The sequence below is a fragment of the Dermacentor albipictus genome, chromosome 10 (genome assembly GCF_038994185.2).
Source record: "Dermacentor albipictus isolate Rhodes 1998 colony chromosome 10, USDA_Dalb.pri_finalv2, whole genome shotgun sequence".
In the NCBI taxonomy this organism is placed as follows: Eukaryota; Metazoa; Arthropoda; class Arachnida; order Ixodida; family Ixodidae; genus Dermacentor; species Dermacentor albipictus.
In genome coordinates this window covers 62,520,602-62,533,102 of record NC_091830.1, presented here as the reverse complement: position 1 = coordinate 62,533,102, position 12,501 = coordinate 62,520,602, and the positions used below count along the sequence as shown (strand labels likewise).

Sequence of the window (12,501 nt, the reverse complement as noted above, 5' to 3'; positions counted from 1 at the left end):
TCTGTTTGGGCTGCAAGAGAAGAAGATGGCAGTCCCCACCGCCGGCGCTCACGCCGCAGAAAATAACACACATGCTACGAATCGGTTTATATGTAACGCCACGTATACGTTATATAGCTCAGATGTGACTGTTAAGGAACCTGTTCTCCACATAATTCCGCAATGAAGCGGCAAACGTTACCTAACTGTGCAAGATGTAAGCGCCTTCAAGCGCATAATTCCTTTAATAAAGCGAATGGCTTTCAGGAAACCTTCAGAGATTCGCTTACATTGGCGACAACCGTTAATAGTTTATGAACAACGTGTTTTTATTAAGGTAATTGTTGGTCGAACGTTTCACCCAAGCGTAACACCCGTTCTTGGGCAACGTTGATACGCACAACATTGTTATTGGCCTGTCCCCCGAAACGGGTACGAGCCAGAGTTCAGAATCATCACTATCAGACTACTGTTTCGCCGCAGTGAAGACAGTTCTTTCGGGTTACGTGCGGACCTTTTAATTCTCGTATTTGTTTACTCACCTGTTGACACTCATTTTGGTTCCCACATGCTTGACAATCAAGTCGCTTTCCGGGGGCTTGTTCAATTTTTCTGTCGCTTCGCGGAGCACTCGCATCTCCGCCACGACCATCGCCATCGCCGCGACAGCCGGACGGCGGGCGGCGGGCGGCAAGATGGTGGTCGACAGGCCGGCTAATACAATCTTGTTCGCCAAGCGGCCGCGAAGCGACAGCTCCTTCAAGACGGCCGACGACAGCAATGTCGTCTACGTCAGCCTGCGCTCGGTGCTCATCTTCATGGCCGGCATCACGATCATCATCGTCTTCAGCATAACGCTCTTCAACGTCGTGGCGTCGCGATTCACGACGCCCGGAGGAATCCAGGTCGACTCCCCGGCGTACCCCCCGCTCCGAGACGCGGTGGCGTCTCCGCACGAGGCGCCGGTTTCCAACGCCGCGCCGCCGTCCCGGATCCCCGCGGCCACGCACCGCAGGAAGGGCTCCGAGAAGCGCGGCGCCGTCGCCAGGAGGCACAAGAGACACAAGAAGCGGCGGCACAGCCGGCGACGCCGCCCGCACCCGAGCGGCAAGGAGGAAGGCGAAGGCGACGCCTCGGAGGCGGAGTACGGAGACATGCGGGCCCGGCAGGACGCCCCGGACTCGGCGTTCGTCAACAACTACGACTCGTGGAGGGAGATCGCCGACGAAGGCAGCGGGGAGCGACGCCGCCGGAGCGAGTGCGGCCGGCCGCAGTGCCGCTGGCTGAGCCGGTACCTGACGTCCAAGCTGGACTGGACCATCAAGCCTTGCCACGACTTCTACTCGCACGTCTGCTCGGCCAAGTGGTTCACGTCGTCGCCGCCGCAGCAGGCGGCGGCGACGGCAGCAGAAGGCGAGCGAGGGGACCAGAAGGACTCGCTGGACTTTCGGACGCAGGCGGTGGCGAGCCTCATGAACGGGCTGGCCGCCTACCTCCGGAAGAAGGTGTCCGCCATGCCGTGGGAGCGCAACGCGGCAGCGTTTTTCGCGGACTGTCTGCAGCCCAAGACGCCGCGCACGCTGAGTAGCCTCAGGCCGCGATTTCCCATCTGGCCCCTGGAGAAGATAACGTCGGTCAGCACGCTGCCCAAACTGGTGGCGTACGTGGCGAAGTTCTTTCGGGCGACGCCGCTGCTGAAGACGTACGTCGGGGATTTGCGCTCTACGCTAAGGAACGACACGCTCTACGTGGACTCGCCTGTTCTGCCTCTGGCGAGGTAATATGAAAATTTTTCGGAAGCTGCAAGCAGGCGTTTACTATCCCGATATTTATGCACCCTAAATCGATTTCTTGTTCGTGAACGACGCGTAGATAGATAGGCGATCAAGTGCGTTGAAGCTCTTCGTATATTCGGGATAGGCGCTCGCAGCAGAGCTGCTCTCATGGGTTAATTTATTGTCTGCATATAGCAAAATACGCAGCAAGGATACATCTATTTTGCGTCTGAATCGAAGGTAGACGTCGTGTCCGCACCGAGCTTCCCCAGCTCTGCACTCAACAGAATGCACACTCATAGATAAATGGAATAGTATTGCTAGTTTAGTCCATCCATGAAAAGTATAGTTCTCTTGCAATAATTATAACAGTGTCACGAGCTCTTTACTTTACTTGCATGCGTTTATTGTTATTCTGGCATTACCAGGTTCGTACTCAACGGTACATAAAAGGCAGGTATGTTGGTTTATTACGTGTCCAGAATACATCGCCATACCATTTTGGTCATGCCATCTTCGTCGTACCATTGCAATCATTTTAACATCGTCATCCTTCCATGCCAACGTCGTCGTTATCCCACGGTCGTCATGACATCGTTATCATCATTCCGTCGTCATTATACCACGGCAATCAATGCATCGACGTCCTTGCGTCGGGGTCATTTCATCGTGTACATTTGCCGTATTGATTCCAGCGTCATCATGCCATCGGCCATGTGTCGCCGTCATATAGACATCTTCAAGCCATCGTGGTCGTTCTGTCGTCGTCATACGTGGTATGTGCGTCGCAACGAGTTCCTGTTGGGCGAGGCAGTTAGTTCCCTGCGAAAGTGCGTCCAGCTGGGTCTCGTGGTCTCTCCTCGCAAATGGTCGCCAAACAGAAACATCGTTCTTCACAAACACCAATGCAAGCTTCGCCTAAACTGATTCCCACAACGCGTGGGATCCGCAGATTTTTTTTTTTTCAGAAGCTTCTAAACCTCTTCACACTTGATCATAGCTGCTGCTTACCGCAGTCTCGTGCGTTCCACATCAGTAGCTCGACAACTGTGGCACACCCGACGCCTTAAAAAACACCGAGGATGAGGTCGATTCTACGCAACTCTCATAAAACGGGCGCGCCCGCAGTAGAAGGAGAGTCACGCCTCAGTTCCGCTGGCGACAACTAGAACGAAGCGCACAATGGCGTTGAAATATGGCTTACTCTTCCACCACCGCGGTAGTATAACTCAGTGGCGGCGACCGTATTTCAACGGGGGTGAAATGCGAGAACACTCGTCCACGTCAATTTATGAGCAAGTTAAAGAATTCCAGGTTATAAAATTAATCCATGCTCCTCCACTACGGTGTGCCTCATAACCAGATCGTGGTTTCGGCACGTAAGACCCCAGAATTGTTTTTGTTTACTATCTCTCTTCTTACGGCACATGGTTCAAAAAGTATCTCAGCCCAATATATCGAAAAGTCGCGTGCCTTTACACTATTCTGTGCGCATGCTGCAGATTCCAGTACCTCTACCCGACGGCCAAGGAAGAAGACTACAAAAAAGTACTGCGAGCGGCACTTCAAGGCCGACGAGCTGGTGGCTTGCCGCAAGGCATCGTGAAGCTGGAACTCGCACTGGCCGGCATCGTCTCGCGAGATTTCGTTACCCTCGCCGACCGTGCCGTAGAGACGGATAACCTCCTCACCGGCGACAAATTCTGGGACCCGCTCGTGATGGCCCTGGTCGAAAACCGGCGCGAAATCCGAGTCCTGGACCACAAGTACCTCATGAACCTCATGTCCGTGCTGCGGAACGCGACGTCAGCGCTCGACGTGGCCAACCTGGTCATCTACTCGACCCTCACCCAGATCGCGCCGCTCATCCAAAACATGTCCTTCCTGACGCCCCTCGGTCTCGAGCAGACGGTGACCGGCGTTCCCATGCAGGTCCAGGGCTGTCTAAGCCTCACCGAAAAGGCTTACCGACACGGGATGCGGCTCCTAGCGCTGAAGGCTCTGGGAGTCACGGAGTGGTCTCCGGAGAAGCCCAAAGCTCGAGTGATAGAGAACATGATCGCCGACCTCAAGAAGAGTCTCAAGAAGTACGTCCGCGTCTGGTTCACCGAGACCGACAGTCGGAGAGACGCGTTGAAGCGGCTCAGGACACTGAAGGTAAATCTGCTCGGGGCCACGCCTCACGACGAGCTCACGTACGCCAGGAACGAGAAGCACTTCAACAAGCTGCGGCAAGTGGCTAGCCTTCTCGAAGAGGTGCCCGGTCGCGACCCCGGCTACGGGGGCGACTTCTTCCCGGGGTCGGTGTTCTCGACCGAGCCCAAGTACGTAGCCGAGACCCACACGCTGTACTTGCCGCCGGCCATGTTCGGGCTCATCAACAAGATGCAAGAGTTCGACGACCCGCTACTCATTGTGCCGCTGATCGGCGCGCCCATTCTGAAGGCGATGCTCGCCGTCATCGACGGCCGGGGCACGCAGACGTTCATTCGCGACTCCACGGTCAGCACTCACTGGTGGTCGCCGACCGACGACGCCAAGCTGGTGAAGATCAGGTCCTGCTACCGAGACCTGTACGCCCTCTCGCTGAAGGACATGCTCATAAACAGCAACCAGCAGGCCTTCTTCGAAGAGTTCATCGCTCAGGGCGCGTTGCTCGACCCGCTGCACAGGTTCTACAAGGAGAAAGTGTCCAAGTACCACTCCGACGGGCTGCGCATAGAACCGGAGTTCACGGCCGACATGCTCTTCTACATTGTGTACACGATGGGAATGTGCGAACCGCGGGGCGCCGAGCGTTACAAGGTCAAGCACAGGATGGGCATTCCTGCCCGCATTCTGGTGAACGCGCACCTGGGCAGCAGCGAGCGCTTCAGACGCGCGTTTAAGTGCAATCACAGCGACGAGATGATGCCTCTGCATTCATGTTCGTACTGGGATGAGCACTGAAAGCTGCCGGTGACGACCGCCTTCATACGGGACTCTCTCTGAGCTCATGTCACGTGTACATCGAGTGTGTTCAACATGCCGGGTCCCTATACCCCATCCCCAAACCATCCATTTTCTTGCTCGAACCCTCGCTTTTTCGAAGAAGGGCGCCGTTATGCGAAGCTCGGAATAAAAGCGCGGTGATTTCATGGATGCCATCTGAAGAAATAGGCATGTAATTTGTCCAATGCCATTCACTCACCTTTAGGCTATTTTGACGTATCCCGCGAAGTACTGTGTCATGACTAAACCTTACGATAAGGCGCGATATACTGGAAGAATAAGAGGGAATAACGCTGCAAGCAAGTTTTCCTTCCTTTTAATTTATCAACAAGCTGCGTAAACACATTCCATCACAGGGAATATTACTGCAATAGCAGAATAACCGCTATTAACCACTCTTGAGAATGATTGTAATTCATCACCGACACCTACAAATAACAAAAAAGAAATCTGCAGATATTAAACCTCGCAACAACGAAGAGTTTTGATTTTACTCACTCATGTACAGAAAGGAAACAGCGCGCTTATTCATACGTCGCGAAACAGTGCGCCCACAAAAGCAAGAGTCAGAGTAACACTGCGCACTAAGGGGAAAAAAGCGAGACATCTCCCGCATGCTTTGACCCACGCGCACACAAGAAGTAAATGATAAGGAAAGCTTCAATCCAACAACATGACACAAGCAACAACATGACAACAACATGACACAAGCATAACCACAAATGGTTTGCCTCGAGCCACAAAAACTTTAGAGTTTAAAATGTACCCGGCTCTAAACAGAAAGAAAAAAGTGTATGAAGCGTTTGTTTGGCCTTTTGTTATTCTACGTCGTACTAATATCGCGCTGCACAGTGGTAGCAAGAGTTCGTCCCAACCACTGAGCGACTGAATCCGCATACCTGTTTTCAGTTAAGAAACAAATGTTTCTTAACTGGCCCACACCCAACAGGTGATAAATCACCACTGTTGGCAGTATAATTGCGGAAGTGTGTAAGAAACAAAAGTGGCCAAGCAAGTACGTCACTAGTAATTGACGTAATAGTTCTGCGGAAACCCGCAAGGTGGAGAGAAGTAATTAATAAAGCCCTGCCATCTGCTAGCCACCTGGTTAGCTCAGATGGTAGAGCGGCTGCCCCGGAAAGGCGGTGGTCACGGCTTCGAGTCCCGGACCAGGACGAATTTTTCTTCAACTGCGAGGCTTTTCTTTTGAGGAGCCCGTACGAGTTTCCTTTGTAGCAATTGCTACGAACGGGTGAATGTCTGACTTTCCCTTTATTAATTAGGTCACTAGTCGTAGGACATTTCACAATGAATAAGTATAATGTTATCAAATTTTACGCACTTGCTATAGCGATCATACGACGCAATTTAATGAATCGTTGTGATCTTAAACTTAATTTACTGAGAAACGAGTATTTGTCACTTATTGATATATATTAACCATATGAAAGCACGGAGAAGCCCCGAAGAACATTCCAATCAGAGATTTGCGTGACAGCACAGGCTGTGAAGTACTGAATAGTAATCCTGCCTAAGAAATTCTGTTTAACAGGAATTCGTTCTGTACTACCGTTCAAAATATCTATCGGGACATCATGCATGGGTTTCTTATCTTCGACCGTTAGACAAAAAGAAATAACGTGCAGGTTCGCAGAGAAGGTACTGAACACATTGCACCATACCTGACTTCAAATGTGAATTTCTGCTGTGCTTTATTTACATGCCTTTCTTTCCTGGCTTAACAAAACCGCAAATTCGGTAGATTTTGATGACGGCCTGCAGTGAAGGGCGCAAGCACACGCATGTGCAATATATTGTGAAAAAAACAAATAGACGACACACAAAGGGAACTAAACATTGCATGTGCATGTGTTTGCATCCTTCAGGCACTCATTAAGATATACCAAATCGCCCAGCAACAAGTTCTGCTCGGTAGGTTTTGGGCTGCCCTGCAGTCCATACGAACAAGCCCTTGCAGGCTCAGCATCTGGTTGGTTGATGCAAGATCTAGTTTCCACAAGTGTGCGCAGTTTCGGCAACAAAACTCGCGTACCACTTTCAAACTAAGAAAATTCCAACATGCTCAGCAAACCTGCATGTGACAGTTCAGAGAAGACGTCACGTACTGTTCCTGCGAAGGAATTAACGGATGTGGATTGGACCTGTGTTTGCTAGGGGCGTACCCCGATTGACGGTTCCTGCGATTAGCATTCGGTAACCCTGCCATATCTTTGCACGCAGCGTTTCAGCCAGGAAACAGGAGCAGACGAACAGACGTTCGTTCTTGATCAAACTAGGTTCTCTCGTCGACGCTTGCTTGGCCCCCATAGCGAATGAGGACCGCAGAAATAAGGTCGCATTTGAAGGAAAGAGAAGCCATGTGCATCGTCAACGAAACGAACAAGTATTCCTCCGGTTTTTTTTTTTTCTCTCGCATGTACATGCGCGGTGCAATCGGTAAGCAGCGTGCCGCGGTATAATTCCATGGACACCAGGAAGGCGGAATACGACGCGGCCCGCGAAAGCTAGGACTTGCAAATACGAAAGTTGGACCCTATCATGACTCTTTTATTTCGCACGCTTGGGCGAAAGAGGAAGACTTGCGACAATGTGTTCCTGCGCTGTGGAGGCTCCACACAGAGGAGGTGAAATGACAATGACGTGCTCGTGCTTACAAGGCACTTGTGCCCCGATCTTTCATTCGCGCCGCAGACATCTCTGCTGCAAGGTATTGCAGAGAGAGAGAGAGAGAGAGGTAAAACACACATACGACTCCAGAGTGAAAGGAAAACGGATGTTGATTGATGGAAGAATTTCATGCTACGCATGGCATATACCATCTAATTCACCTCAGTTAGCCGCAACATAAATCTTAGCATTGCGTCAGCAATTGAAAAACTGCCCCTTGAAAGTTTAGCCTTCGCAACCCGCTCGTGGCGCCACCGTCTTCGCAAGGTACGTGAGCCCGTACCAAAATTGTTCGCAGTAACACGCTGAACGAACTATCCCAATCAGAGTGGCCTTTGGAAATCAACTGAAAGCGCCAAGAGAAACCGGCGAGCGGCTTTTGCAGCTGCAATTCCCAAATCGCGTGTATACAAGCCAGCGCGTTGTCTTGGTTGGTCCTCCACTGTTGGATGACACACTCCGTGCGCTAATTGGTGCCGCGTGACCAACATGTCGCACTGTTGCCGTATCGATCCAACTTCACGCGTTTTCCCCAAAGTCCCCATTAGCTACAGCAACGCCCACTTTTTCATGTACGTGACTGCAAAAAAAAAAAAGGGGGTTATGGGGTTGGCAGCGAAACCGTTCGTCAAAGTCGCTCGCCTTGCACAGCGCCGACCAACGCTAACTGCTGTGGCGCCATCTGCTAGGCGGAAATCGATACACTTTTCCCACCTTGTTGCCGCCTGTCTAGGCATAGCGGCCTCGAAACCTACCACTGATCTCAATATTAATTAGGACAAAACATCGCTTACACGTTGCGCTCGGCGCGAGATGAGACATAGCGATGGCTGATGGTACTTTGTATTCTTTGCTTTTACGGCTGAGAGCGAGTGAGCGGCCCGCATGAGCAGGTGCATGTTGTTACGCAATCACGGTAACTAGGGCACGTGCCATCCCGGTAAATTTACCGGCACCCGGTAAACTCCGCGCATGGTAGGTCACGGCACCCTGTATCGGTAACCGCAAGTCGGTAGCGCTATGCTAAAACTCTCTGATATTAAACATGCCAGGTCGTACTCCCTCCCCAGCAGCGTCGGCTTCACGCACCACCAACACATAAGTAGCTCGTTAGCAGAGACATCAAAACACACTGTAAAACAATGCCAGAAAAAGTAATGAAGGAAAAAGAATTTATGTTGCATCACGCTCGTCTATGACCGTTAACTATAGTATCTCAATGACTGATGCGAAAGTGCGAAGCTACAATTTCCACGGACCCTACAACGAACGCTACTCATGCACCGCCTTTTGCTTTTAACACACGAGACACGGGTGCGAGTTAAACCGGGAAAACCTTAAAAAAAATAGAGAGCATTGCCATTTACTTTCTTGCAAACGCAGCCTTTATAGCCATACTTGTCAAACATTTTCACATGATGCACATCCCACGCATGCAATGGTCTTGACGGTGCATTATTCCGTGTGACCTGATATGTTTATATTACTGGAAGGGGAGGATATGTAGGATAAGAGCTCTTTTTTTTTGTCGTCACGGCGCAAGTGTGATAAAGGTCCGCTTAATAAATACCACTACATATGATTAATATTGTCTTTGTTGGAAATAACAAGCGTCTATTGTCCTGCGACAGATTTGAACCCCACTCATCTTGAACTTCTGTGCATCTATATCATAAGCTTTACCTTTCTTGACCACGACGTGCCTTTGGCGAATGGCTGAAGTCGGATATATGGCATATCTTACATATATATATGCCATATATTAGATAGAGCTGCCTGATAATATCATTTTCTTCGCTGCGTTTCAGTTACAAACCATATACACGCTCAATTTTGTTCTGCAAATATTGAGCTCACTAAGGAGTTTTCAGCATATCGGTCATACTGACCTATTTGCGATAAGAAAGCAGCACAAGCATTATACTGTAATTCTCAATATTAATTAAGTACTTTGAAAAAAGCCAAGGTCAGCACTTGAGCGAGGACATATTCTGTATCGCCATCAAGAGCTGACACAGCGCAGTACTAAAGCAATTGTTAGCACGTCTTACATTATAGAAATGGCACATTCCCGATTTGACTCACCATAGTTCTTCGAAACTGCACCTGCTACCTGATATTCCCCGAAGCGAACAAACACTACTTTAGCGATGCCTGGGCCTTGCATTCACTAACGCATGCCAATTCTTGATAGGAATGAACGACAGCGCCCATCGCAATACATGCTTGCGAAGAAACTCTGAAACATCTTGCTACTAAATGTCCTTTAAAGGTAAAAGACTTGCCATCCACACCGCTATATACAAGTTAGACCGGAAGACCTATCGTACTGACCAAGATCTTGGGACCATGGTCTCGTCCATCACAGTTGCAGAAGACGACATAGCGCTGGTGCGATTTCTCAAGGCCACCGGACTCAGAGGACCGTCTGTCATACAGCGCTGAGAATCCCAATAAGCCGTTGACTCAACTGCACACCGACTCAGGGCTTCCTCCCATTTTCTTACTCTTTCCCTCTCATTTCTCCTTTCCACAATGCAGGATAGCCTAGACTGTGCTGGTGAACCTCCCTGTCCTTCATTTATCCTGTTCTCTTTCTCTGTCAGCAACAACTGCCCATCATATCTTACATGGCTGAAGCAAAATCAGTCTGAGTAGAGAAGGTGAGTTGGATCAGCCTCGCCAGCAAGCTGTCTGTGATGTGTTTTGATCCCGATGAGGACGAACGCACGCGAGAAATAGCAAGCAAGAAGTTTCGCAAAACAATCAACCAACAGGAACAAAGACAGTCCTCTCACTGTGGCATACGGTCACCAACGCCGTATCGAACATGTCTGCTATCCAACAGTTCACGTCTGTACAAAATTTGATCGAGAGCCTAGCCGATGGTCGCCACATGCAACAAGCAACAACAACAACAACGAGAAAACGTTTTGTTGAAAACTGCAGAGAGCCCCAGAAACGTCAGAAAGGGGGAATGGCGTCAGATAAAAGGGGGAATAGCACGTAAACCACGAAGTTGCCATGACTTTTTCACTGATATAACAGTGCATATTTGCTTTGCTAACAGGGCGCATCTTAAATAAGGTGAGAATTGTATTGTGTAGACAGAGCTTTCACGGCATCCGTCTGCCAGTTTTTATAAATTAGGGCCATAAGTTACTTTGGCTACTGCAACAACAAAACTGTGTTTTGGTTGTGTGCATTTACCTGTGTGTCAGAAAGAGGCAAGAAAGACGCCTTCGCATTGCACCAGGGAACTGATGTTTCTGGGAGCTTTTAGCGATTCGCCTCGCCGACCACACTTCCTTTTCGCGTGGAAATTGAGCATGCTGGCGACCATCGGCTAGCGCTTGCACGAAGCACCAGAAACTTTGTTCGCGGCGCGCTAAGGTTCCAACTGCACGTCCGCGACTCACGTCACGTGGTACATGCCGTCGACGAGGAAGTCCATCTTGGAATAGTGCCTCCTCTGCCACACGTCGAGAATCCTTCGGCCGATAAGGCCCATAACGACAAAGATAAGGAGCAGGCCGAGACACAGGCCTATCACTAGGCTGATCGAAGGCGACGCCTTGGGCATCAGGTCGACGTTCAACGTCGTCGGGGCGAAGATCTGTATGGGTCCCCTGATGTCGCCGGACTTGACCGCGTCGGTCGTCTTCTCTGTCGCGTTCGGGCTCTGGGTGGTGACGCTGGATGCGTTTGTTGACGGGTTCGAGGCTTTCGCCGGAGCCGACAACGGGGCCCACCACGAGTCGCCGTCGAACATCTTGGTGGGAAGGATTTTCTTCATGGAAGCCTCGAGAGCAGACGACACCGTCGTAGTGGTGCTGGTCGTCCCTTCGGTTGACGACGACACTTCCGGTACACCGGAAAACGGAGGCGGAGACATGTCGTCGTCGGCAGGCGTGGTAGAGGACGATCTGTAGAACGATTCCGTCGTTGATGACGTACCCGAGGGCGACAGTGACGTGCTAGAAACGTGATTGGCACTATCTGTAGACGAGGTTGCTTCTTCGTGGAGCTCGGAGTGAGTCCTAGACTCGGCCACGTGGTTTAATAGGTCTAATATGCCGCCAAGACCTAGAGGTTGGTGCGTCGTAGACGTTGAAGTCGAGGCGTTCAAACCGGACGCTGTAGTGACGTCATCCGTCGTCACCATCGGGCTGTTTGCGTCACTATCTTCCGTGTTGAGCTTTGGAGCGGACGTGGAAGTCGTCGTCGACTTATCCCCGCTGGCAGCCGTAGTGACGTTGGCTGTCGTCACTTCAGCTACGAAGGGTAACGTCGTATCGGGAGTAAGTGAAGTCGACGACGAAATCGGCGTGGCGTTAGTGGAGGAGATGTTTCCCGTGTGTACTTCGATGTTGCTGTACTTGGGCCAGCCGGCGACGACCCGCCTCAGGAAGGCAGTCGCCGTTCGGTCCAGGCTAAGAAGCCTGGCGGACTTCTTGAAGATGCACTTTTCAGGTGGGTGGCAGTTAAACAAGGCGCAAAGTACGGTGCCCTTGTCTTGAACCTTGACAGTGGCAACGCTGCAATCATCTGCAAACATTTAGAGAAAATAAAAGCGATGGCATGAGTATACTGACACTGAATAAGATACTTCATCGATGAAATATTTTGCATTTACACACACACACACACATACATCATATATATATATATATATATATATACATATATATATGCAGTAAACTTCCCCTTTAGAACTCGCCTGTGATTGTGTTATTTCGCGTAACATTAGAGTTAGCGGCTCTGCAACAGTAGAACCCGTGTTCCCCGCAAACGCGGACATCCTCGTGTGCGAAGAACATGGGTTTCGGAAATTTCATCGCGTGTCCTCGCATCGCAGGATCTCTCGAGGACACCATAACGGAGTGCAGCCACCTGTCCTGTACTCCTGCCATGTCCTGTCGTCACGCTCTTCACCCGTCGCGTAGTGACGCGCCAACCTATTTAAATGCATACCATCCTGCAGCAACGTTAGGCTTTTCTTTTTTTTTTGAGCGCGGTAATTTTTACAGCCAGAGAGGCCACTGCCTGAATTTTTGAACAACACACG

General features: G+C 50.5%; 2 protein-coding genes across 3 annotated transcripts in view; one reads left to right on the top strand and one right to left on the bottom strand.

The window, feature by feature from the left end:
* Window positions 1–629: 629 nt before the first annotated feature.
* LOC135917636 (endothelin-converting enzyme 1-like) lies at window positions 630–4,895 on the top strand. The gene is made up of 2 exons (XM_065451210.1): window positions 630–1,756; window positions 3,257–4,895. Exons 1-2 carry the CDS (start codon window positions 675–677, stop codon window positions 4,701–4,703), a joined length of 2,529 nt encoding a protein of 842 aa, XP_065307282.1. The 5' UTR covers window positions 630–674; the 3' UTR covers window positions 4,704–4,895.
* Window positions 4,896–5,045: 150 nt separating this feature from the next.
* LOC135917637 (uncharacterized protein C11orf24 homolog) overlaps window positions 5,046–12,501 on the bottom strand; it is a 67,085-nt gene continuing 59,629 nt past the window's right edge. For both annotated transcript variants that reach the window (XM_065451211.1, XM_065451212.1), the window contains exon 3: window positions 5,046–11,981. In XM_065451211.1, the coding sequence (XP_065307283.1) occupies window positions 10,849–11,981 (1,133 nt within the window). In that variant the 3' untranslated portion in view covers window positions 5,046–10,848. The remainder of the gene's footprint in view (window positions 11,982–12,501) is intronic.